Source organism: Ovis canadensis, chromosome 5 (genome assembly GCF_042477335.2).
Source record: "Ovis canadensis isolate MfBH-ARS-UI-01 breed Bighorn chromosome 5, ARS-UI_OviCan_v2, whole genome shotgun sequence".
NCBI classification, from domain to species: Eukaryota; Metazoa; Chordata; class Mammalia; order Artiodactyla; family Bovidae; genus Ovis; species Ovis canadensis.
In genome coordinates this window covers 21,465,290-21,491,067 of record NC_091249.1, presented here as the reverse complement: position 1 = coordinate 21,491,067, position 25,778 = coordinate 21,465,290, and the positions used below count along the sequence as shown (strand labels likewise).

The window sequence follows — 25,778 nt, the reverse complement described above, 5'->3', positions numbered from 1 at the left end:
ACGACAGAGAGAGACAGAGTCGTAGAGAAAGAGACGGGGGGCGGGCGGGGAGAGACAAAGAGACGCAGAGAAAGTCCAAGGAGGGAGAGACCCAAAGAGACGGGGAGACAGGAAGAGGAAAACGGAGAAAGACACAGAGAGACAGAAAGACACAGAGACAAAACGAGATGGAGAGAGACACAAAGGCAGGAGAGAGAGACACGAGACAGTCACCAAAAGGAAGACAGAAGATAAACGCAAGGAGACAGACTGGGCAGACAGAGGTGGGAGTTATCCAGGGAGGCCTCCAGGGGTGGCAGAAGACGGGGTGCAGCCCTGATCCCCAGTACCTGGAGGGACCCAGAAGGAGCGGGGAGAAGGGAGAACAGGAGCCTCCTCTGCCCACCTCACTCCAACTCTTACCCACCCACCAGCCCTCTTCAGCCCACCCAACCACAGATGGGAAAACTGAGGCCGGTACACAGGCCAGCCTCATCCTCCCGGGCCAGCCCTGTGCCCGCTTGCCCACACGGGACCTCTATCACCAGGTTAAAAATGGAAATGGGTCTGGCTTTTTTTTTTTTTTTCCCTTTGAGAAAATCCTAGGCCCAAATAAGGCGAGGGCTGCAGGGAGGCCGGTGAGCTGGCCAAGTCCTCCTGAGCAAGCAAGCAAGTGGCGGCTGGCCCAGGCGGCCTGCGTTTGGGCCTCCTCCAAGACTCACCCCGCAGCAGGGCGGCACACCCCGGGAGCCTATAAGGGCCTCTCCGCCGCCCTGGCTGCTCACTTGACGCCACAGCCGCTGCAGCCCCCTCTGCGCCCACGGCCCCCCACCACCCAGCCATGGAGGCCATCAAGAAGAAGATGCAGATGCTGAAGCTGGACAAGGAGAACGCCATCGACCGGGCCGAGCAGGCGGAGTCGGATAAGAAAGCCGCCGAGGAGAAGTGCAAGCAGGTGATGTACCTCCGCTGGGCTGCGCCAGGCTGCCCAGCACCCTCTCTGAGCTGGTGAAGTTCTGGGGTGCAGGGTGGGAGTCTCAGGAAACCTAAGGACTTGGGAGACCAGGGCTGAGACAGGGGGTGATGCTCTGGCTGAGAGAGAGTAAGGGGACTATTGTCTTCCCTGGAGGGGTTCCTGGGCTGGGAGAGAGGGGGCCGACTGCACCCACTTCCAGCAAGGCCAGTGGAAGCAAAGTAAGTGAGAGAGAGAGTGGGAAAGCGTGTAAGAAAGGGAGGGGCATTTGTGTGGGCTGCTTGTGTGTGTGTGTGCAAAGACGAGAGTCTGAGGAGGTGTGTTGGGGTGAGGGGATCACCATGCGGGGTGTGTTAGAAGGGGTGGTTTAGGGCTGCTGTGTGTATGTGGAAGGTATTTGTGTACATCTGAGCATTTGTGTGTCTACGTCTGTTGTGTGTGTTCTGGCTGTGTGGAGACCTGAAGGTGGCTGAGAATATGTGCCGAGGAAGGCCTGAGTGTGTAGCTGTTGACAGTGGGTGTGAAAAAGTATGGATGTGTTTGTGAGTCTGAGCGAGTATTGATGGTGGTATTGCCCTGGGTTTTACCAACAGGGGAAGAGACTAGCTGTGTGTTCTTGTGCAAATGTTGGCATGATGGTGATGAAATTGTGTGTGTCAGGGTGAGTGTGTGTGTGTTGAGGTGACTGCATCTGGGCTGGCGTGGGTGCGTGCGTGTTTGTCAGGGTACGTGTGCGCCTATCGCATGGTTGTGTTTAAGTTGGGGTATCTGTGTGTGAGTGTGGGTGACAGATTGGGAAGTGTGGCCGAAGGTATGGGTATGTGGTGGGGCAGCTGTGACTGGCTGCAACGGCAGCTGATGAGGGTTTGGGGACTGGGGTGGGTAGAGATTTCAGGGTGAACTTGAGAATCTCAGTGTGTCTCTGAGGGTGGCCTTGCTGTGAGCCTGGCAGGGGAAGGTGGGGTGCCTCTGGCAGGCAGAGGCCCTGGATTCAGAGCTTTGGGGATAAGATTCCCAGGGGCCGGGACAACAGGGGTCCATCAGAGAGCCAATGGAAGGGGGCTGGGCTGGACAGTCCCAAGACCTTGGCTTGGGGCAGAGAACAGGAGTCAGTTGTCTGGGTCTGGGTGGTCCGAGCAGCCAGTAAAAGGAGGGAAGGGAGTCTTGATCCCTCCCACAGTAGCCTGCCCCACCTGGGGTCAACTGCCAGGCCCTGGGGAGCGTCAGGGTCTCCGATAAGCCCCAGGAGACGCCCAGGATGGTGACACCAAGTGCCCAGCCCTGCCCATCCTGGGCACCAGGCCAGCTCAGCAGGTAAAAGTGCAGGCTCTGAGCTCAGATTGGCCAGGTTCACAGTTCAGGCATTGGGCATGCTTGGTCACCTCAGTTGTGTCTGACTCTTTGTGACCCTGTGGACTGTAGCCCACCAGGCTCCTGTCTGTGGGGATTCTCCAGGCAAGAACACTGGAGTGGGTTGCCATGCCCTCCTCCAGGGGGGTCTTCCCAACCCAGGGCTCGAACCCAGGTTTCCCGCATCGCAGGCAGATGCTTTGCCGCTGGGCCACCAGGGAAGCCGGCTTCACCTTTCTGTGCTTCTGCGGCTACATGTGTGAAATGAGGAAGTGGCAGTCTGCTTCCCTTACCACCGCGGGAGGACTAGAGGTGACGAGGCAGGTGGAGCCCTTGGCGTGGTACCCGGCGCACTGTAAGCGCTCCAGTAACTCAGGATTTTTTCCTACCCCACCCTACTTCCCCTTTGGGCTCCCCATCCCCCAGTGTCCCGGAGCTACCCTAAGTGCGCAGTAACATATCCGCACAGGACAGCCCCACCCTCAGTGCTCCCTGCCACAAACCCTCCTCCCTCCCTGGCAAACACAAACGCCCATCCTGTGCTGGCCCTGAGCTGCGGCCTCCATCCATCATTTAGCACTTACCATGAGGGCTTTGCGGCAAGGCATGGCAACCCACTCCAGTATTCTTGCCTGGAGAATCCCCATGGACAGAGGAGCCTGGCGGGCTACATTCCATGGGGTTGCAAAGAGTTGGACACGACTGAGCGACTAAGCATTCAGCATGAGGGCTTTAGCCAGGGATTCAGATGAAAGCAATTTAATGGCTCTAACTCGCACTAAAGTGTGAGTGACTGATATAGCATATTCTACCAAAGCAGTTGTTGTTCAGTTGCTCGGTCCTGTATGACTCTTTTGTGACCCCATGGACTACAGCCCGCCAGGCTCCTCTGTCCATGGGATTTTCCAGGCAAGAATACTGGAGTGGGTTGTCATTTCCTTCTCCAGGGGATCTTCCCAACTCAGGGATCAAACCCAAATCACCTGAATCGCAGGAGAATTTTTTACCACCGAATCACGAGGGAAGCCCCAGGGCAGACACAAGTCCAAAAGGGAAGGCTCCTCCAAGCATCCCACCAGCTGCACGGCCAAGGAGGTGGGGATAGGGTCTCTGATCTCCAATTGGATTTTCATTCTGGTTTTTGTTGTTTTTTTTTTGCCCAAAGCTGCCTACTAGGGTGGTTCACGCATGCGTGCTCAGTCATGTCCGACTCTTTGCTACCCCATGGACTTGTGCTCACATCCAGTCCAGATCATCTAACTCTGTAACCAGGGCACATTGCTGCTGCTCTTTCACTGAGCTCCTTCAGTGTTCTCATCTGAGAAATGGGGGCAAATGATGCCTTCTGATAGAGGGTACGTAAGATGCCAGAGGTGCAAAGCAGAAGCCTGAGCCCTATAGAGCAGATAGCCCATTCTGCCTGGGAACAAAGGCAGGAGATCACGAAAGGCTAAGCTTATTCGGAGTGCCTTATGCTTCAGGAGGCCAGAGAGCGTGGGTCTTGGGCCAGCCTGACCCTCAGGGATCCTGCAGCAAAGCCCCCATTCCAAACCCTCTCTGCGCAGTATGGGAATGGGCTGGGCCTCCCTGGCCTGCTTCCTGCCCACGCCCCTCGCAGGGCAGTGACATCCGCCCCAACTGGCCTTTGACCCCACATCCTGCCTCAGCCCAGCCCAAAGGCCCCATTTGCAGTGACTAAGGTCTGCCGTCCACGACATTCCTGGCCATTTTACAGGCAGAGAAACTGAGGCTCCAAGAAGGAAGTGACTTGAGGGAGACCTTGGAGAGCCAGTGCGAGGCTCAGCCTCCCCAGCAAGACACCACACATCCTAGGTGCTTTGTGTGTGTGCAGTTCAGAGGGACAGGGACCTGACCCGTGTCAGCTTTATTTTTTCAGACCTGGCTCCAACCACTGAGGGACTTGCAATTGTATCATTGATTCATTCTGCAAACTTCCCCCGGGGTTCCATGGTGAACATTGAGCCCAGTTCTGTGCTGGGCGATACTGGAGCCCAGAGTGACGTAGGCCTGTTTCACTAAGGGCTCCAGCAGCCCCAGGGGGTGTGCAGTGCTTAGTCACTCAGTCGAATCCGACTATTTGCAACCATTTGAACTGTAGCCGCCAGGTTTCTCTGTCCAGGGGATTCTCCAGGCAAGAATACTGGAGAATTTCCTCCTCCAGGGGATTTTCCCAACCCAGGGATTGAACCCACATCTCCTGGGTCTCCTGGACTGCAGGTGGATTCTTTACCAGCTGAGCCATCGGGAAAATCCCTAAGGGAGACAGCGCCAAACACAGAGGCGTACCCCTGCCCCAGGGGTCAGGGTGGGGCCAGAGGGTGGGACAGGGACTAGGGGGCCGGTGCAACAGTGCAGACCACCCAGGGAAGGAACCTGGGTGGGGAGGTCAAAAGGAGGAGGGCTTGCTGGGCCGTGCGCACAGCCTAGCCTAGAGGTCAAGCAAACCAGCTTTGAAGTCAGTCTGACAAGGGTTCAAATACCCTCTCTGAAGGGCCTCAGGCAGGTCCCATTTTCATTTAGGGACTGTTTACCCTTTTGAGCTTCCCTGGTGGCTCAGATGGTAAAGTGTCTGCCTGCAATGTGGGAAACTTGGGTTCGATCCCTGGGTTGGGAAGATCTCCTGGAGAAGGAAATGGCAACCCACTCCAGTACTCTTGCCTGGAGAATCCCACAGACGGAAGAGTTTGGTGGGCCATAGTCCATGGGGTCGCAAAGAGTCGGAGGCGACTTCACTTTCACTTTCCCCTTTTGTGACACTGGCATTCTAACTGCTTCATAGCCCCCTGCCCAACTTATCACAGTCGCCACCCTTCATTGTCCAGAAAAAGTCATCAAAAACAATCTTGACACCCGCCAAATGAGCCTGACGCTGTAGAATCTGCCCTCAGTCTTTCATATTAAAAGAGCATTGCGCCTGGCACACAGCACCAAGGAAATGCTGCTATAGAAAAAAAATTTTTTTGGCCACCACAGGCAGGACCTTAGTTCCCTGACCAGGGATCGAACCCATGCCCTGTAGTGGAAGCACAGAGTCTGGACCGCTGGACTGTCAGGGGAAGTCCTAGCACCTAGGAAATGCTGCACTGTACAGGGCTGGAAGGAAGTCAGGTGGATGTTGGGTCAGGCTGACCTGTTTCTTTAAGGAAACTGGCTCATTTTCTCTGTGAAAACGGAAGTTCAAAAGCAGCTGCCAGGGTGCTGGGAGACCACCAGGTCAAGGCTTCCATTTTGCAGATGACAACAGAGGCCAGAAAGGGGGACAGGGTCAGACTGCGGGGATTTGGAGCCTTCCGGGCTCCTTGCCTAGATGTCAAGGTCAGGGCTGGTGAACCCTGTTGTAGGCGGAAGCTGCAGCCACCCTCCTCCTCCTCAGATCCCCCACCCCTCTTCCATTCCTCAGCTCATCAGTAAGACTCTCAGAAGTCCTGGGAATGGGAGGCTGGAAGAGCAGCCCTTTTAAGAATCTGCATGTGCGCGCACGCGTATGTGAAACACGTACCCAACACACACAGCCCCTGGCACATTTTGCACACCGTCTCAGGACTGAACAGGAGCAAGCCACGGGAGGCTGCAGAAAAGTAGATCGGTTAGGAGGGCTTGTTCAGATGCGGATTCAGATCCAGGGCTGTGTGATCCACGGATAGTCACTCCACCTCTCTGGGCTTCCTGCTATGAGGAGGAAGCGGGAGGATGCCGGGCCCAAGAGGGCTGTCTGCTCACCTTGGCAGCATGAATAGGACCAGGGGTCAAACCACCTGAGACATAAAGTCAGATCAAAACTTGAGCAGGACTGAGCACCCCAGCCCAAAGTTAGGGGCAGGAGAGGGAGGTACAGAGGGAAGGAGGGTGACGGAGAAGCTTTCTGAGTTGACCCTTGACTGGTGTGGTGGGGGTGATGGAAAGGTTAAGGGGTCTTTGTATTCCATAGGACTTCTCAAACTGGGGGTGCCGGGAGGGGGCAAGACTCTCTGGATAAATGAAAAGGACTGAAAATTTGGGGAGTGTTGGGGACATTTTTATTAAACACAAGCCAGACTGCAAGAACTGAAAAGCCCTAACCTGAATCTTCCAAGAGAGTGATCTTTAAGGAGTAGCTCTCTTCCAGTAAGCTTCACAAAGTCCCAGGAGTGGGGGACAGGGGCAGGGGTTGAGCCTGTCAACCCTTCAGGGTATTTTGTGAGAACCACTCTCTTGGGCAATAGGGAACCATGGCAGGTTCCAGGTTGGCTCCTTGGGTCAGGAAGATCCCCTCAACAAGGGAATGGCAACCCATTCCAGTATTCTTGCCTGGAGAATTCCATGGACAGAGGAGCCTGGTGGGCTACACAGTTCATGGGGTCACAAAGAGTGGGACACGACTGAGTGGCTAACACTTTCATTTTTTCACCCTTTTGGGCAATAGGGAGCCATGGCAGGCTCTCCCCAGAGGTAGGGTCTGGCTGCCAGTGTTGGGAAGGTTGATGGTCCAGGCCAGAGTATGAGACTCCACCGGGGAGGCTGCAAAATTGAACCTGAGTTTCTAGAAAACGTGTCGGGACTTGTTTCTCAAAAGCTGTGATAGATTCTGCAAGAGTACTGGGGGGCCCCCAAAAAACATAAACACAGCTGGTCCCAGGACAAGGGAAGGATGTGAAAGCCGTGTTAATAGGTATGAGTGTTGCATTGAGTGAGTGGGGCAGAACATTTTTCTCCCTGTTTCACAGATCAGGAAACGTGGATTCTTGTGAGTGTGGGGGCGCGTCTGCACCGCGAGGACGGGCCCCCCTAGGCTGATGCGTCCCCCGATCTGTCCCCAGGTGGAGGAGGAACTGACCCACCTCCAGAAGAAGCTTAAGGGGACCGAGGACGAGCTGGACAAATACTCCGAGAACCTGAAAGACGCGCAGGAGAAGCTGGAGCTGACAGAGAAGAAAGCCTCCGACGTACGTGCCCAGTAACGGGGGCGCCCGCGGCCGGGCCTGGCCGGGCCGGGCCGGGCAGGAGCCCGGGGGCCGGGCGGGCGGGAAGCGCTCGAGGAAGAGGAGGAGGAAGAGGAGAAGGCGGTGCCTCCCGGCGCTTTCTCCAAATAAGTCCAGAAAAGGGGCACTTTCCAGCAGCTGCGGCCAGCGGTGCCGACGTCAGGCCCTCCCCCAGCGGTGCTGACGTCGGCTGCCCGGCCGGGTGACCTCATCGCCCCGACGGCGGCCCGGCCGGGGGCGGGGAGAGGCGGGGGCGGCCCCGGTGCAGGCAAAGGCTCGGGGCCCGGGGCGCGGCTGCTGCAGCTCTTGCCGGAGCCAAGCCGAACCGAGCGCCCGCCGCTGCCCGCCGCCCGCTGCGTGCGCCTCCGCGCCATGGCTGGCCTCAACTCCCTGGAGGCGGTGAAACGCAAGATCCAGGCCCTGCAGCAGCAAGCAGATGAGGCGGAGGACCGCGCGCAGGGCCTGCAGCGCGAGCTGGACGGCGAGCGCGAGCGGCGCGAGAAAGTGAGAGCCCGCGCCCTGGCCCCGCGCGCCCGGGCTCCCGCACCCCCGGCCCCGCCGTCACCCTCCTTTCTTCCCTTTTCCCGGTGCCACCCGCTTCTCGCGCTCCCCGCCCGCCATCCGCTGTCGCCCCCTCCTGATCCCACTTTCGCACCCTCGGACCCCAGCGCTCCAGATCGCGGACCGGCTGCAGAGACCCCATCCTCCACCGCCATTCTCCTTCCCTGGCCTGGGACGGGGGGAGGGGGCGCCGCATCCGGGTCGGGCGGGGCTGGTGGAGCGGGAAATGAGGGAGATGTAAGGGGGGGGGGGTGCGCAATCCAGGAGTGGGGAGTGGAGGTCGGGGGCACCCTGCTGCCTTCCGACTCGCCGCCGCCGGCGCCTGGGTCCGGGCGGGAGAGGGCGGGGAGCTGCGGCTCCACCTAGGAGCGGGAAGTGAGAGTGAAAACGTTGAGCTTCCATTGTCTGGGGTTGGACCGGCCGATACTGGGGGTGGGGGTGGGGGCGCCGCACTTTCTCGCCACCTCCAGGGCTTCCCGGTTCCTGCCGAACTTTCCCAGCTGTTCCCAGGGGCGCGGCGGCGACGTGTCTGCTCCTGGCGGGGGGCGGAAGTTCAGTTCCCGAGCCGCCGGCCTTTCCCTCCCCAGCTGGTCCCCTGCGGGAACGAGGGCCGCGGGACCCTGCCTGGCTCGCGAAGCCCCTTGGAATGTTAGCTCGGGGCCCTCGACCCACCGTCGTTTTGTGTGCGGCCGCTGCAAAATGCGAGGCCTGGGGCTGAATGGGGGAAGGGGAGCTCACCGCCCTCTCTCCGTCCCTTGATGACCCTTGGGACGGGACAGGTGGTGGTCACCTCTGGAACTGGAGAGAGATCTGTATTCCAGTCCCATCCCACTTGGTACTTGACTCCTAGGAGGAGCGTGTCTCCAAAGTCGGGGTGACAATAATGCCCCCCCCCCTCCCGTAGGACTGCTGGGAGGGACTGTGGAGGAAAACCTCTCTGCCTGGCACCTACTAGGTGCTCTATTCTTGCGCTTTTCTCCCCGCATTCTACCCTTAGAGGGGCTCACAGCCTAGTGGGGGCAAGGGGAGTCAGACAGATAAGGCTGATTACCATGGCGGGTGGCGGGGGTTTGTGTTCTGTTAACTGGGAGCATGACAGAAAGAACCAGCCAGTGGGATAAGCTTCAATATGGAGGCTGAGCAGTCTTAGAATAAGTAAGAGTTTGCTGGGACAAGAGACTGCAAAGACTCAGAAAGAAAGTTGGGGGAAGAGAGTGGAGGCCCAGGGTCTCGGAAAGCTGGAGTGTTGAGACTCAGGGTGGGACCCCAGAAGTGGAAAAGATGCCCAGGCAGAGGGCACTGCTGTGGGGATCGATAGATCTGGGTAAGAACCGCCCCCCACGCCCCCAAAGACTTGTTTCCGTGCTGGCTGGAGTCAAAGCCTTTAATCCTGCAAGGGCCGCCTTGGCGTGAAGAGCCCTTAGAAACCTGGTGTAAGCCTCCCAACAGTAGCTGGTTCGGCCTCTTTCACACACGTAACCGGCATAACCCTCCCTCTGATCTCATCCCAAGCCATCTCGCTGGAGGACAATTACTCCTGCTTAAAAATGGCCCTCAGCTTGGAGCCAAGACTCAGGAATGGGACCATCCAGTCGGGAGGAAAGATGTTTTTGGAAAAGTTTCGAACGTCTTAAAAAGTTCACTTTTCAAAGCATGCTTCTCTTGGTCAGGAAAAGGGGAGAAAGCCTTAAGAAGGTGCCTGGTTAGAAGGAATGAAGCCCGGGGGGGAGAGGAGGCCTTTTTCAGGCTCTTGTAGAGCAAGCCAAGAGCCGGCGTGTGGCAGACTTCTGGGTCTGCCTCCCGACAGCTGGTTTAGATTTTTGTGTGATTAACCGACATCTTCCTGTTGCTTTGCCACATGTATCTAGCAAGCCTCTTTTACCTTATAAGGAAAATCCTTTGTAGCGTGTAGAAGCTTTGATTGCAGGAAGGGGTGGAGCCCAAAATGACTAGCAGTGACTAGCAGTTTTTCAAGAATATATATATATGTATATCTGCACATAGAAGAATGTATCTCAGAACTATTTCCGTTCCAGATAGTTGAAAATGTGCCAAAAGCATGGTTGTTGGGATTCAGAATCCTCCATAAAAGGAGGGGCACTTTAAAAAACACAAAACCTCCTCATGAATCAGGCTCCGCCGCGTGATCTGAAAAATCAGTGCCTTGACTACTGATGGGTGTGAGGTTTCTTTTTGGGGTGACAAAGCTTTTGGAATTAGATGGTGGTGTTGGTTACACAATTTTGTGAGTGTACTAAAAAAAAACGTTGAGGGGAGGAGTCCATTCCTGCCCCAGTTGCTGAAGGAGTGAAGATTCATCTAATTTTAAGAAGAAGAAAAAGCACCCACTCTTTGGAAGGAGTGGGTGACATTTCTTAAAATAGCTCATCAGCGGTTTAAATGGATTCTCCAAACTGGTGTTCCGAAGGAAGCTGTGATCCGAAACACCTGGGGGAATTTCCTCTCCTTCCGCAATTAGGATAGTGGAGCTGAGAAAAGTTTCCTGAGTCCGTGTTTTTTCAGCAACTCTGGCCTCATTCTGTTACTCCACTAATTTTTTACAGCCCTCCCCCATTCGGAGATTCTTTGTCTTGTTCTGAAGAAGCCAGGGTGATTATACTTCTCCCGTCAGTTGGGCCCCGTTTTAACCAGTTCCCAGTATTCCTAAGTGTGAGGCCTCAAAGCCCGCACATGACCCGAGGGTGTAGATCTGGCAATGGAAGAACCCTGGTCTAGGGCTCAAGAATCTGTTCCCTGCCAGCTCTGGGACACTGAAAAAGACTGTTTCACCTCTCCTGCATCTCTCAGTTTTCCCAACTGTAAAATGGGTGAGATCCACGAGGATTAAATGGGGGAGAAATCATGGCAGCAAGAGCTGCCCTTTGTGGGGCTTCCCACATGCCAGCTGCAATGCCACACCCTTGCATTACAGTCCCCAGAAAGGTATGAAGGAAACAGCCCCTGGGATAGGCTCAAAGCAAGCAGGGAGGCTGCCTGCTCCGTGCCACATGGCCGAACGCAGGCGGAGCAAGGATTCTGACCAGTACGTTTTGATCCTTGAATTGTTGCTCTTATGCATGCCAACGTATTTATTACCTTCCTTGTAGGTGAAAAGCCAGTAAAACCATTCCGCCATCTCTCTGTGCCTGTAACCAAATTTGCTTTGCTTTCTTGTATCATTTTGTCCCTACATCTCTCAGCCAGCCTTGATTAAGGATGGAGTTCCATCAGGCTGCCCCTACTCAGCACCCCAACCCCCCACTGCCCCCACTGCACGGTCAGCGTATAACTGAGGCGTCTAGAGTCTTGCATTTGTCTTACCATTCAGGTGGCTAGGAGCAGACCTTACATGACAGTGAGCCCGTTGATTGATGGCCTTGCTCTCTAGAAGTCCCATGGAGAGGCCAGCGCCATCCTCTTGGAAGATACAGCTTACTTCTCTCTCTGTCCTATATTGACTTGAGTGTTGTGCTCCCTCGTGTTCAACTCTTTGCAACCCCATGGACTGTATGTAGCCCGCCAGGCTCCTCTGTCCATGGGGATTCTCCAGGCAAGAATACTGGAGTGGGTTGCCATTTCCTCCTCCAGGGGATCTTCCTGACCCAGGATTGAACCCACGTCTCTTGCATCTCCTGCATTGGCAGATGGATTCTTTACCACTAGCGCCACACCAGGGAAGCCCGTAATGACTTCACAGCCTGTCCTATTGTGGGGAGTGTTCACTGACATTTGGCGGAAAAGATCATATGGGAAATTCACATTGTCCAGAAGAGACAGTCTGAATTCCTTACCGCTTGGGTTCCTGGGTGGGCTTTGGCGGGGGAAGCGTGTTAGCTGGGGAAAAGCGCACTGTGTGAGTGGAAGGCTGGCTGACCTGTTTCCTTCTTAACCTGGTCCCACCTCTGACCTCCCTAGGCCGAAGGTGATGTGGCGGCTCTCAATCGACGCATCCAGCTCGTTGAGGAGGAGTTGGACAGGGCTCAGGAACGACTGGCCACAGCTCTGCAGAAGCTGGAGGAGGCAGAAAAGGCTGCAGATGAGAGTGAGAGGTAAGGGCGCTTCGAGCCCGGTGGCACGAGCGTTTACTGCAGGGACATTCTGCCAACCTCCCGGAGCTGGGGTGAGAGTCAGTGAGGTCCCAAGGACACACGTGTGTACATATACATACAGATGGGCAACCATACCTTGTAAACCATCATGCTATGTGTGGAGGCATTTGATGTGGCGGTTATGAAGGAAAACTACCACCAGACAGAGGAAGGCAAAAAAACGGGCAGATGGAAGGCTGTAGCTGTGACTGTCGTCGGCAGTCAGTCTGCAGAGCGCTGTGTCTCCTGTTCTGTCTGAAAGTCACTGTGCGTCTGGTTGTCAGCATTCTCAAGACATTGGTTTCCAGGGTGACATGAGAAGACGGGGAATGGGAATGGGCTGTCTGTGTGAATGATTACTAGCAGTGCTTCAGGCCTTGGGTCACTGGACTGTGTATCAGGGACACGCACAAACCACTCCGATTAATGTATTTGCAACTGATAGCACTGCTTACCTCCAGGGCATTCTGCTGCCTCCAGCAGGGTGCTGTGTCCTCTCAAGCAGCACGCCTTGGTGCGGGCTCTGGAGGACTATGGGCAGATTGTGTAATTCACAGAAGTGGCCGTTTCTGTGTGATGGTCAGTGGGTTCCTTGTGTGGTGGTGGTGCGGGCTGGGCCAGTGGTCCTCACATGTCTGCCACAGCATCACACCAGAAATCTCACTGGACTCATCTACTGTAGTTTCCAACTTTGCCAGGGGGTGCTAGAACCCGCCTCCCAATGCAACCGATGCAGATTCGATCCCTGGGTCAGGAAGGTCCCCTGGAGGAGAGCATGGCAACCCCACTCTAGGATTATTGCCTGGAGATTCTCATGGACAGAGGAGCCTGGCGGGCTACAGTCCATGGGGTTGCAAAGAGTGGGCCCCAACTGAAGCAACTTGGCACTCATGCACCATGGTTCTCTGGTATAAACTTCTCCCAAGGATCCATTCCTGATGTTTCTGTCAAACCCTTACACTGGAGGGGCTAAACCAACTGGACAATCTTGGAGACTGACTTTTGGAGTTGTCTCAGTGGGAAGTTTCTTTGCCGTACAGTAGAATGGCCCTTAGGGAGGCCGCGGCCACTTCATAGAGTGAGAGGGCGGTAGCTCAGGGCAGCCACGTGGAAGTCTGAAGGATCCAGTGACAAGTTGCTCACGGCTATGCCAGGGGCCTCAGCTAGGTGCTTCCCTTGTTCACCGTCAGACCGGCCTGGCCAGGTGTCTCACTCACTTCTCGCACCTCCCCAGGTCAGAAGGCCCCTCGCTTGTTGGTATCATGTTACCAGTAGCCTTTGATGGCACCCTTGTTAGAGACTGCTGTTTAGGTGGAAAGAATTCTGTACTTGGGAGCTGAAGAATCTAGATTGAAGTCCTTCCACTGCCATTTACTAGAGGGTCTTGAGCTAGTCCCTTTGATTGCTCCTTGACCGCAAAGGATTTTCCAAGCTTGCTGATCTCAGGGCCTGGTACAGGCATGCATGCTCAGTTGTATCCAGCTCTTTGTGACCCCATGGACTGTGTAACCCGCCAGGCTCCTCTGTCCATAGAATTTTTCAGGCAAGAATAATGGAGTGGGTTGCCGTTTCCTATACTAGGGGATCTTCCCAACCCAGGGATCGAACCCAAGTCTCTTGCGCCTCCTGCATTGGCAGGCAGATTCTTTACCACTGTGCCACCTGGAAAGCCCATACGGGCCTGGAGAGCGTTTTGATAGTTCGCTGAGAAGGGCAGTGACGGTCCGAATGGAAGTGTTTATTGGAAGTGTAATAATGGTCCTCTGCTGTGGGCAGGCCTGATACACACTGATGCATTATACTCCGTTGGCCTCTTCTTTGGAGATATCTGGGTTTACCGTGTCCACTCCACACAGTGCAGGCTGCAGTAAGCTCCATTTCATGGTCAGAAGTTGTAGGGCACTTCCGGCTGTTCCCAGGACACCGTCCTTCTCCCCAGTGGATGTATCCACTTCAGTTCAGGCCTTCCTCACCCATCACTTTGTGGATATCTGCCTCTTACCTGCTCTTCCCACTGGAGTGCCAGCCATCATTCTGCTTTCCATTCACACTTGTTTTTGAAACCTTCCTGTGGTTCCCTGTTCCCTCGGTGCAAAACCCTTAGCCTGTCATTCAAGCGGCCTGTGGTGCAACCACCCTGACTTCCCTGCCATATTCTTTCATTCCTCTGGGGCTTTCTCTTTTTTTGTACTTTTTATTTTGTATTGGGGTATAGCCAATTCACAACGTTGTGATAGTTTCAAGTGGATAGCCAAGGGACTCAGCCCTACATATACATTAATCCATTTTCCCCCAAACCCCCCTCCCTTCCAGGCTACCACATAACATTGAGCAGAGTTCCCTGTGCTATACAAAAGGTCCTTGTTAGTTATCCATTTAAAATCTAGCAGTGTGTGTATGTCCATCCCAGACTCCCAAACTATCCCTTCCCCCCCGGCAACATAAGTTTGTTTTATAAGTCTGTGAGTCTCTTTCTGTTTTAGAAGTTGATTTGCATCACTTCTTTTTAGATTCCACATATAAGGGGTGTCATACAGTATTTCTCCTTTTCTGTCTGACTTCGGCTTCCCCTGTGACTCAGCTGGTAAAGAATCCACCTGCAATGTGGGATACCTGGGTTTGATCCCTGGGTTGGGAAGATCCCCTGGAGAAGGGAAAAGCTACCCACTCCAGTATTCTGGCCTAGAGAATTCCATGGACTGTGTAGTTCATGGGGTCACAAAGAGTCGGACACGACTGAGCGACTTTCACATCTGTCTGACTTACTTCCCTGAATATGCCAACCACTAGGTCCATCTATCTTGCTGCAAACGGCATCATTTCATTCTTTTTAAAGGCTGAGTAATATTCCATTGTATGTGTATACTACATGTTCTTTATCCATTTTCCGAGGCTTTCTTGTATAGCTCTCTCTCTCACTGAAGAATACCTTTCCTCTCCTTGTTCGCTTGTGGACTCTCTTCTGGGAAGCCCCTTGTGACATACAAACACACCCTCCCTACCCCACTCCCCACCCCAATGCAGCAGAATTCATGGTTGCACAGCCAGGCCAGCCCAGACCTTTGATCAGATCCGGGTAACTGTTGGCGTACAAGTCCCCCTCGTTACTAGTTAGTGAGAGACTGTAGGCGTGTGGACTCCAGAGCCACATCAACAGAGTTTGAATCCCAGCTCTGCCTCTTACTGGCTGTGTAACCGTAAACAAGTTACTTAGCTCCTCTATGCCTCAGTTTCTTCCTCTGTAAAATGGGGGTACTGTACCTATTTCTAGTGACGGGGGTTGTGACATTTAAAAATGGTGCCTGGCGTCCAGCAAAGATGCACGTGAGTGTGAGCAGCTCTAGTCTCCTCTTTGGAGTGTGGTTCTTGGTAGGTGTCGGTGAAGTGTTTAGATGAGCAGATGCCTGGAGGTGCTCGGTGAGGTGGGGATGTGTGTTTGACAAGTTCTGCCCCTCGCAGGGGGATGAAGGTGATAGAAAACCGCGCCATGAAAGATGAGGAGAAGATGGAGATTCAGGAGATGCAGCTTAAAGAGGCCAAGCACATCGCCGAGGAGGCCGACCGCAAATACGAGGAGGTGAGTGGCGGGGCGTGGGGCTGGTGGATGGCAGTAGCAGGAAGCAGGGAAGAAATGGACCTGTGATAGGGAAAACCCTGGGGCCGCCTAAAGGAAGCTCTTGGTCAGCTCAGCTGTCCTGCATCCACATCTGTTTTTTTCCGAAGACAGCCACTTGGCTAGGAAACCGTATCTTCCACGATGCCAGAAGTCCTGGGAAATTCTGTGACACTCAGACAAGTGGGGACTTAGACTTAAAGGGGAAACGAAGTGATCAGATCCCCTTTCTTTGTCCTCCAGCTAGGCGTTAGGCTAAAATGGGGACTTGCGGTCCCCGGCCATGGGTCTTCAGACCACGAAAGCTTCTGCCTGCCCCCATGGCCTCGTCCCTTCCTTCCCCTTCCTGGGGCCCACAGGAGAGAATTTAGGTTTGGAAATTAGACTGGGAGCAGCAGCAGAAAGCCCCAAGTTTGCTGGACGTGGCCTTGCTGTTTGTACCGGGTAGGGATGGGATATCCTATTAGATGTGGCTCTTGGGGGTGTCTTAATTGATCCTTCCTGTTTCTGCAGGTAGCTCGTAAGTTGGTCATCCTGGAGGGTGAGCTAGAGAGGGCAGAGGAGCGTGCCGAGGTGTCCGAACTGTGAGTGGCAGAGCGGGGTTGGGTGGTGCCCAGCTCAGCTCTGGATATGGTGGATGCGGGTTGGTAGGGGAGCTGGGAGGGAGTAAGTTATGTTGGGAATTGATATCGACCAGGGCCTCTGGTCAGGTGGATGGGTGTCTGGGGCTCATCCATCAGTCCCTCCTCTTTGCTTCCCTGGCTGACAAAGAGTGACAGGCAAATGTTTGTTCTTTCTCACCACCCTGGGAAGTACCGCCCACGTATTGACTCTCGCCACAAAGGTATTGGGAAATACAAATGTCGGGCAGTAGCCGAGAAGCCCAGAAGTCCCATTTTCCCAGAGAGGCATCCTCAGGAGGCTGTGCCTTCTTAAGGGAGCACTGAGGGCAGTCTGCCGTGTCTGTGTCTAAATGCCTTGTTCTTGATGTCATTGTTTGGCTAGGACACATTCTTGGTGGCGAGGAAAGGTGACAAGCTTGACCAGAGTCCCCATAAGCTCCCCTCCCCCCCTGCCACCTCAAAACCCCAAAAGCCTCTCCTCTCAGACTCGGGTGAGGAATCAAGCTCCCCAGAGCATTCCTGCAGTGCTGAGAGAGATCTGGTTTCCAAAATCTGTTCCAGGCCTGCTTCCTGGCGTGTCTGGTATAAACTCGGATTGCCGTCTCCCAGCCTCCTGCACTGCGTCTCATTCTTAGGCACCTTCCGGAGTCAGCCTCATCAATCGTGGATTTCACAAGTCCCTGTTGCCTCAGACTTGGCGGGAGCCCAAATCCCAAGAGCTTTACAAACCTCCCAAATACTCCTCGGCCTGCCGCGCCTTTGCCTGGCACGATGGGGTTTTGACGAGTACACAGCACTGTGTCTCAGAGAAAGCCATTAACATTTTTCCCCACATTCCTTCTGGGGGCCCCTGACAGTGCGGATTCCTCCTTTTGAAAACTTCTTTTAGGAGACTGCAGTTTGTGCAAAAAGATAAGACACCAAAAATCCTCTTTTGTCTTTGGGCAGAAAATGTGGTGACCTGGAAGAAGAACTCAAGAATGTCACTAACAACCTGAAGTCACTAGAGGCTGCATCTGAAAAGGTTGGTGGTTGGCTTGAGCTGGAGGGTGATTTGCTGGACTTTTTTCTTCCCCCAAGGAATGCAGGAGCATGCCAGCGTATCGGGGATCTGACCTGTATTTGCTAACAGTAGCTTTGGTACCCAGCAGCCAGGTTTTTTTCCTCCTATAGAAAAGGGTGTCCGATGGCTAGATTTCCCTCTTTCATAGGGTCTTAATGCCAGCTTTTATCTCAACCTCCTAAGAAGGTGAACTTATTTATCTATTTATTTATTTTGGCCATACCAGGCAGCATGTGGGAACTTAGTTTCCCGACCAGAGATCAAACCTATACTCCCTGTAGTGGAAGCGAGGCGTCTTAACCTCTGGACCACCAGGGAAGTCCCCTGAAGATGAATTTAGAATCTGAGATCGAGACCTGGTCAGGCTCAATATTAGGGAATTCAGAGCCTCATCGTATAAATACGGAGCCTACAGAGCCTCTCTCTCAACTGAATCCCCAGGTTCCTCCAGAAATACTTTCTAGAAGGTGGAGCAGCAGTCACAGTTGGAGTTGGGCTTTTTTGTTGTTGCTGCTGAAACAGTACCCAAAGCAGTCATTACAGGAGAGAGCATTAGTCATTACAGGAGAGAGAACGTACAGGCCCTTCCGTGACCTTCCTTCCCTCCCCTCCCAACCTCTGCTGTTGAGTTCCCCTTTCTCAGCTCTTCCTCACTCTCCCTCCTCCTACTCCCCTCCAGTTGCATTGAACTTCAGTTTCACAGACATTCCGTGTTGGTCACTTCCAGTGCTTTGTTTGAACCTTCTGTCCAGTCAGCCTGGAGTGTCTGCTGCCTTTTCTCTCTGCTTGGCAACCCCCTGTTCACCCCTCCCGGATTGCTCATCTAGCTTAGGTATTTCTCAGCTGCATAGCCCCACCTACTTCTTTCCCTATCGTGAGGGTTGATCACATTTATTATAATTAATTGCATGCCTTCCTCGCTAGATTGTAGAGACCGGGACTCTGTTGGTCTCGTTTAGAGCTGTGGCATTAGTCCCAGCATGGTGGCTGGCGGGTATTTCATGCTGGGATAGTTGGTGAGTAAAAATGTGGGTATGCCAGAGACTGGTCATTGGGAGAGATGCTGTAGTGATCTTCTGCTCTTCAAGAGCTTGTAGTCTAGTTGAGTAGAAGGGTTGACAAAGTAAGTAGGGTGTTGTAGGGCTTCCACAGAAGGACTTTGGAAAGCTGGGAAAGGTGTCGCAAGGAGGTGACCTTAGAAAAGACCGTAGCGGCTTCCCTGGTGGCTCAGTGGTAAAGAATCCGCCTGCCAGTGCGGGAGACAAGAGTTTGACCCCTGATCTGGGAAGATTGCACATACAGCTACGTTTATGCACCACAGCTACTGAGCCTGCGCTCTAGAGTCAGGAGCTGCAAGAACTGAAGCCTGAGCACCCCAGAGGCTGTGCTCTGCAACACAAGGAGTCACCGCAGTAAGAAGCCTGTGCAGTGTACCTAGAGAGCAGCCCTCCTCACTTGCTACAACTGGAGAAAGCCCTCACGGCAAGGAAGACCGGCACAGCCAAAAATAAATAAATAAAATTATTAGAGGGGGAAAAAAATCTATAGAGCAGGATGCCGGCCAGGAGCTCATATTCCAGAATCAGGTTCCAGTTGTGGCTTGGTCAGGTGGTAGCCATGTGACCCTTGACTAATTAGAAAGCTTCCATGACTCTTTCCTAATCTGTACACTGGGATTGGTGCTAACCACACAGCTGGCAGATGATAAAGGTTGGCTAATACTCACCTGCGTTAAGCCTTAAAAGACAAACCTACCTTCTGACAGACAGCAGCGAGGAATGGGACATTCCATGCTTGGGGGCCCAGACACAGGCAAGGGCTGGGACACCACAGAGTGCTCAGAAGAGGGTTAGGAAGTGGCGGGAAGCTGGAGGGAAGCGGGGTTAGAAACACAGACTGGGCCAGCTGCTGTGGAGGGCCTTGAGAGGCATGTTTCCATTCATTCATCTGCCTCCGTCTTCATCACACGTATATCTCGAGTTGTCAGCTCAGGTCTTGAGATCAGGCCCATCCCACAGGGATCCCCTCCCAGACTCTCTGTTTCCCACACATTTCCTCTGCCTGGAAAGGTGCCTGTCTCTACTTTGCTTCTTAGGCAGATTCATAGCTTCAAGCACGCGCTTTTCTCCAAGCATCGGGGAATGTGCGTTCTCTTGTGCTTTCCTCCCGCTCCCTCCATTTTAAAAAGTAGTGTTTTGATCTCTCCCGCAGTATTCTGAAAAGGAGGACAAATACGAAGAAGAAATTAAACTTCTGTCCGACAAACTGAAAGAGGTGAGTGTGAGTCCCACCCAGCTGGCTCAGGATTCTCCTGGGGTTGGTCTTGAAGCAGTCCTGGTGACTCCTTCCTTCTGCCCTAGGCTGAGACCCGTGCCGAATTTGCAGAGAGAACAGTTGCAAAACTGGAAAAGACAATTGATGACCTGGAAGGTATGAAATCACCATCTGATTGTGTTTGCTCTGTCTCCCCCTTACACGACACATCCACAGTCGGGGGAAATCTGGAAAGGCTGGTTTGGGCTTCATCCACGTCAGGAGAGCAGAGTGATGTCACTTCTGGAAGTCTGGAGCCCTGGGACGGGACAGTGCAAAATCAGATTCAAACTAGGGTTGCCATTTTTCCAGAACTAAAATATTTCTGCGTAATTAACTCCATATGTAAGTACAGAGATCCAAATATGGCTGATTTTTTAGCTCTTTAGAGTTTCTTTCAATTTGCTCATTTCTGAGATGCCTCGCATTTTTTAAATGCCTTGCATTTTTTATGGAAACTCTCTCCCAGAGAACGCAAAGCTTATCACAATATGAGAAAATGGAAATTTAGAGACCGTAGAGACCTGAATAAAGACTCCAGTCTGTGAGTCTGGTGCCCACGTATCCCAGAATTTCTTGAAGTGTTTCGTCTTTAAAAAAAAATTCTGTCCTGTGCTCTTCGCGGAGTAACCCGGAAATTCCAGAATCCTGGAATTTCAGTTCTCCCAAACTGCCTGTCCCACCCAGAAAGGGTACAGAACCTGTTCTTCAGACCATGTGTCCCAGTGTTTGGTTTGGGAAGTGAGGTTTCCATATAAGGCAAAATGCCCCCATTCCAAAGTATGACCTTTGGACTGGATGACATCACTGAAAGTCAAATAACCTGGGATGGGAGATTGGCGGGGAGAAGCTCTCACCATTTTCAGTCGCCACTCTTTCTAAAGTTTCACTATGGCTAATCCCCTGCAGAGCTTCACTCCACTTAGAAATCACCCCGTGGGGCTTACGTTTTCTCGTTTGTTTCACGTGAGACGCAACCCTGTCCTAGTTCGTGCTTTGTTCTCGCAGTTGTTTCTTCCACTCAGTGTGTGGCTCTCCATTCCAACCCTCGCATTCTACCCCCTGTACCTCTTCTGAACTCTCTCCTTGGGGCCCTCTGCCCTCCAGACGAGCTGTACGCTCAGATGCTCACATACAAAGCTGTCAGCAAGGAGCTGGCCCATGCTTTCACCGACACGACCTCTCTCTGAGAGGTGGCTGGGGTGCCACCCTCTGTCCTTGCAATACTGAAGTCTGCCTTCTCACTGTGGTGCCTCCACTCCTGTGGGCTTCTAGAAGCTCCAGTGTCCTGCCTCCTGGTTTGATCTTTCAAGCCTTCTGCTGCTGTGTCTGTGACTGTGTGACTGAAATAAAGACAGGCCGTCCTCATCTTCATGCCCTCTCATTTCCATTTTCTCCACTTGCTGCCTTTGAGCCGTAGCCTGAGGCCCTTGACCGTGATTGCAACCAAAAGTGAGTGGTTCACATGAAGAGCTGGTTTCAAAAAGAAGAAAATTATGCTCATGTGATTCTTTTCTGACAACATAAAAACAAAAGCCAACTTGGCCTGAGCTCTCAAATGCATTAGCTAACTGTATCTGCATGCCACTAGCAGTTTTCCCTTATATAGAAATTATTTTCAATGGAGACTCATCCAACCTCTTGAGCAGCTTAAGAGAGTCAGCAGAACATGCAAAAACCAGCAGGCTTATCTCTAAACAGAAGCTACCTTGGGATGGAACTGCATCTGCGGATTCAGACAGCGGCAATGGCATTTTGGCCTCCTTAGTCCTTTTCTCTTGTTTTCTCTGTTATACTTGAAGAATGGTGTCTGGGGTTCCCCATGTCTTCACTGTTCACGAAGCACCTCTTCAGCTCCCACTTCTGGGAGGCAGCTCACCAGAGAAGCTCGCCTCTATTCCCTACCCTTAGAAAGCAACTCAGCAAGGAATTAAAGGGCGTCCCGTAGCACGGCAAGGGAATGGAAGCTACTAGAATGCCGAACAAAGGAATTGAGGTGATTCTTGAGTTCCAAGGCAACTTTCCTGAGCAACACGTATCTCCCCTCATAGTTAACTAGAACCAGGAGCTTTGGTTTAGTGAGGGCTCATGAAGTTTATGCGGAGAAGGCGATGGCACCCCACTCCAATACTCTTGCCTGGAAAATCCCACGGACGGAGGAGCCTAGTAGGCTGCAGACCATGGGGTTGCTAAGAGTCAGAAATGACTGAGCGACTTCACTTTCACTTTTCACTTTCATGCATTGGAGAAGGAAATGGCAACCCACTGCAGTGTTCTTGCCTGGAGAATCCCAGGGACAAGGGAGCCTGGTGGGCTGCCGTCTATGGGGTCGCACAGAGTCAGACACGACTGAAGTGACTTAGCAGCAGCAGCAGCACGAAGTTTGTGGGTGGGTGTTAAAAACCTCTAGCAACCAAAAGCTCATCAGTTTTCCCCAAGAGAATCCACAAATTTCAAATAATCTATCCAGTCCTCCCCTGTACCCCACCACCACCACCACCTCAAATTGTCCCAGAAACACTGACATTTTGAAGTCCAAGCCACCTTCTAGATTGCTCCTTGAACCTGAAAGTGGCATGAGAACCTCTGAGTAGATCATTTCTTTTCGGTCACCGTAACTTATTCCTCATCTAGTAATTTTTTATTCAGGTGGGAACCTTTGTCACAATTCTTTATGTTCATTCCTGCAAAATAGAACTTTACTAAACTACCCACACCCTTCCACCCCCAACTTTCCTCTGTTCCTGGCTTCCCCCCTGAACTTCTGCATAAACCACTCCCCTCACATATTGCCATGAGTGTGACCCTGGAAAGATTAAACGGTGTAGGGGTGGGTGTTTTTTGTTTGCTCTCTCCAGGTATTTGTTCCTGGGATTTTTCCAGACATATGTAGCCTCCACCCTTTGAAATAACTGCAGCCCTGCCTATCCAGTCATTCCACCTAAGCGCCTAGGTGGAACTTCAGAGATCAGGGCTGTGTTAGATCTACTGCCTGTTGACAGTGTGATGGGGTGGGTGGACGGTGGGGTTTGCTGTCACCTTTGTCAAGGGCAAGTAACACTTTAAGGGACTCTTACTTTCTCTCAGACCTAATAACAAAGTAGATGCCAGGGAATCCAAGTAGCAAGGTGAAGTGAGGTTGGGATTTGGAGTGGGGATACCTTGCTTTGCACCCCAGCTCTGCCATTTGAGCTGTCTAGCCCTTTTCTGCCAAAATAAAAGTGATAGCTGAGTTCTTGAGGAATAAATGTGATAACTGAGAACAAATGGGTTTGCATGCAGTAGGCACTCAGTTCCTGTGTTAATCCAGACTCGACGGGCCCAGGTCACTATTCTCTGACAGAATCCTCCCAGACCATAAGTCACTAGTTTTTTCTTAAAGTATCACATCGCATGAAAGCTGCAGTGGTTGTAGTTGAAAGGTGGCCATCTTTTGCAGTCGATTTCTTTCTGAATATTTCCAAGCTGACCATACCACATTTTATGAGACATTTTGCTTTCCTCTGGTATTTTAATGAGCCTTGGCCTAGTCCCTTAGCAGCTATCACTCCTTGCAAACCAGTTTTCTCTCCTGCTCTGTCATGCATCGCTCTGGGTGGCATCTTAGAGTTTTGCTGAGTTGTTTAGTTTGGGAGGGGTTGTTTGTTTTTTTGTTTTGTTTCATCAGCTCAACCATTTAATAACATACCGCAGAGTGGGACACGACTGAAGCAACTTAGCAGCAGCAGCAGCAGTCTGGCTTAAATTTCAGTCATTCTGCACTTACCTGGAGTTTGACTGCTGTGGACACATAAATGGACATATAGGAACAGTAACACAATTAGTCCTGGAATTTGAACAGCTATTCTCGGAAGCTCCAAAGGAAAGATGGGTTACAGGATTATATTGCCCTTCCATAAGCTCAAGGACTAAGCAGCACTGGAGAGAAACGTGTTAACACGTCCATATCTCAGACTAAAAGCTTTCGTTTGCGTAGCGTTTCCTAAGTTCTGAAGCATTCCTCATTTGTTTCTCATAAGAACCCTCTGCCACACAATGGTGTTACCCTCATTTGACAGATGGGGAAACTGAGACCTAGAAAGTTTAAATGACTTAGATTAAGTGGCATTTACTTCCCGGGGCTTAAATCCAGGTGTTCTGCCTCTAGGATTGCCAGATTTAGCATATCAAAATAGAAGACACCCAGTTAATTTTAATTTCAGACAGGCAATGAATAAATTTTGAGCGTTAAGTGTATTTCAGGTAACATTTGCAATACGCTTCCATCAAAATTTTTGTTTATATGAAATTCAAATTTAACCGAGCACCCTGTATTTCATTTTCCAACCCTATCTAACTCCCAGATTTGGTATGTAGTATCTAGAAGTCCATGGTGTTCGGCTATGATTAGAATGCAGAGTACTTTCTCTGTTCTTTCACTCTGACAATGTAGAGTTTAAAAACTGCACCCCCCCCCCTTTAATAAAGGTGCTTATCAATTTGTTTTTCCCTCATTCTTAATTTTCACCAGAAAAACTTGCCCAGGCCAAAGAAGAGAACGTGGGCTTACATCAGACACTGGATCAGACACTAAACGAACTAAACTGTATATAACCGAAACAGAAGCGTCTTGTTCCAACAGAAGCTCCAGAGCGCCGTGTCTTTCTCTTCTCTTGTAAGAAGTTTCTTTTGTTATTGCCTCTTCGCTTTGCTGGAAATGTCAAGCAAATTATGAATTCATGACCAAATATTTTGTATCAGAGAAGCTTTGAGCACCAGTTAATCTGTTCCTTCCTGTTTTTCAAAATGACACGTTTTTTCAGCTCTATTTTTATCCTTAAATTGCATATATTCCTAAGGTAGGCAGGGTATTTCCTATTGAGCATACATACTCTCTTTTAAGACTGAGGGCATTTGGTTCCTGGGAGAACAGACAACCCCACACTTTCAAAAACACAGATTCTGATGTCTAGTCATGGGTCAGTTTAAAAGGTTGGAGAATGTCCACCGTTGGTCATGTGGTAGGAGGCCAGGGATCATCAAATTAAAATGGGTGGGGATTTTCCATCCAGACCAAAAAAGGGGGGGTGGGGTTACTGTGGGAAGTCATAAGCCACGGAGAGGTTAACTTGATCATCCCGGCTGTTTTCCGCACTCCACCATGCAGAACAGAACAGACATCCTCTGAGCAGTCAGCATGAGAATGCTTAGAAAAGAGTCATAATAATTAGCCGAATGTGTTTTGACTAGATCCTTGATATGCTCTTCTATATGTTTCTTTCAATCTAAAGTTCTCTGAGGAGCTGACGTCTTATTCCAATAATGATCCGTGCTTATCTGCTCTGATAGGAGGCCATCCACTCAGGAGGAGCGAATGTTGGAGCAGTCAGTCCTATTCAGAGAAGCAGTCTTTTTCAGAACCATCAGTATCTGAGCAAGACTGTTTTTCTGTGAACAAATATTAGGCAGAATGGCCCTCTCAGACAGCAAAGTAAAAACCAAAAAATTGGCGTAACTTCATCTCTATACTCGAGAGAATGGCAAATTGGAGATTTACTTATCTAGAATTTTAATTCCTTCTTCAGGACCAAGTTAATGAAAGACCAAGAAACTCCTGATTAAACTGGATATGGAGTATTTTGTACACAGGGCTGCACATAATGTGTTGTATTTTGTTATATTTCTGCTTTCTCCGTTAACATCTCAGAGCTGAAACATTCCACATTCCCCAGCAGTGTGGGGGCCAACTCAAGTTTACAATTCTGACTCAAAAAATCACCCTGCTTCTAGCTTATCTGAATCCTCTGCCCCTCACTCCTATTTATTAAGCGCCACACTACCCAGGAGATACACTAGCAAATTGTGCAATTGAATAAAACCCACACTTTCCATTTAGATTCTTGCAACTGTATCATATGTAATAGTATCACTTTTTCTACATTTTGGTCAAATAAATTTTTACATAAACTCCAATTTGTGTGAATTTTAGAATGTGTGGGGACATAACACAGCATTTTGGTTCAACCAATGTGAATGGGAAAATGCCAACAATTCAACAAATGTTATTTATTTGCTGTTTACATGACTACCTGATATAAGGATTATGATCTCTGTATTACAGGGGAGAGCTCTTTGCCTTAGTAACTCAAACCTCTGGTCCGCTGTCATCTCCAATCCTGCCTGCACCAGGCTGAAAGGATGAGAAAGGTTTTAATAGGTAAGATAGCAGCAGGAAAGATGGTCCCTGTCACTTGAGT

The 25,778-nt window shown here is 51.6% G+C and overlaps 1 protein-coding gene across 2 annotated transcripts; it reads left to right on the top strand.

Annotated features, from left to right (window-relative positions):
• The first annotated feature begins 610 nt into the window (after positions 1–610).
• TPM4 (tropomyosin 4) lies at positions 611–25,494 on the top strand. 2 transcript variants are annotated; one of them, XM_069590720.1, is made up of 9 exons: positions 611–934; positions 7,120–7,245; positions 11,758–11,891; positions 15,390–15,507; positions 16,057–16,127; positions 17,115–17,190; positions 19,441–19,503; positions 19,590–19,659; positions 24,053–25,494. In XM_069590720.1, the coding sequence occupies exons 1-9, from the start codon at positions 821–823 to the stop codon at positions 24,133–24,135; spliced, it is 855 nt and encodes a 284-aa protein (XP_069446821.1). In that variant the 5' UTR covers positions 611–820; the 3' UTR covers positions 24,136–25,494. The 2 variants fall into 2 exon arrangements, with proteins under 2 accessions (XP_069446821.1, XP_069446822.1); XM_069590721.1 differs by lacking the exon at positions 611–934 and having other exon boundaries at positions 7,208–7,785.
• The last annotated feature ends 284 nt before the right edge of the window (positions 25,495–25,778 follow it).

What these genes read in the sequence shown, in the direction of transcription:
- TPM4 (XM_069590720.1), top strand. Translation starts at nt 821, where the DNA reads ATGGAGGCCATCAAGAAGAAGATGCAGATGCTGAAGCTGGACAAGGAG. An exon ending in CAGAGAAGAAAGCCTCCGAC is followed by an intron (nt 7,246 to 11,757) that starts GTACGTGCCCAG and finishes TGACCTCCCTAG; the next exon opens with GCCGAAGGTGATGTGGCGGC. An exon ending in TAGAGGCTGCATCTGAAAAG is followed by an intron (nt 17,191 to 19,440) that starts GTTGGTGGTTGG and finishes TCTCTCCCGCAG; the next exon opens with TATTCTGAAAAGGAGGACAA.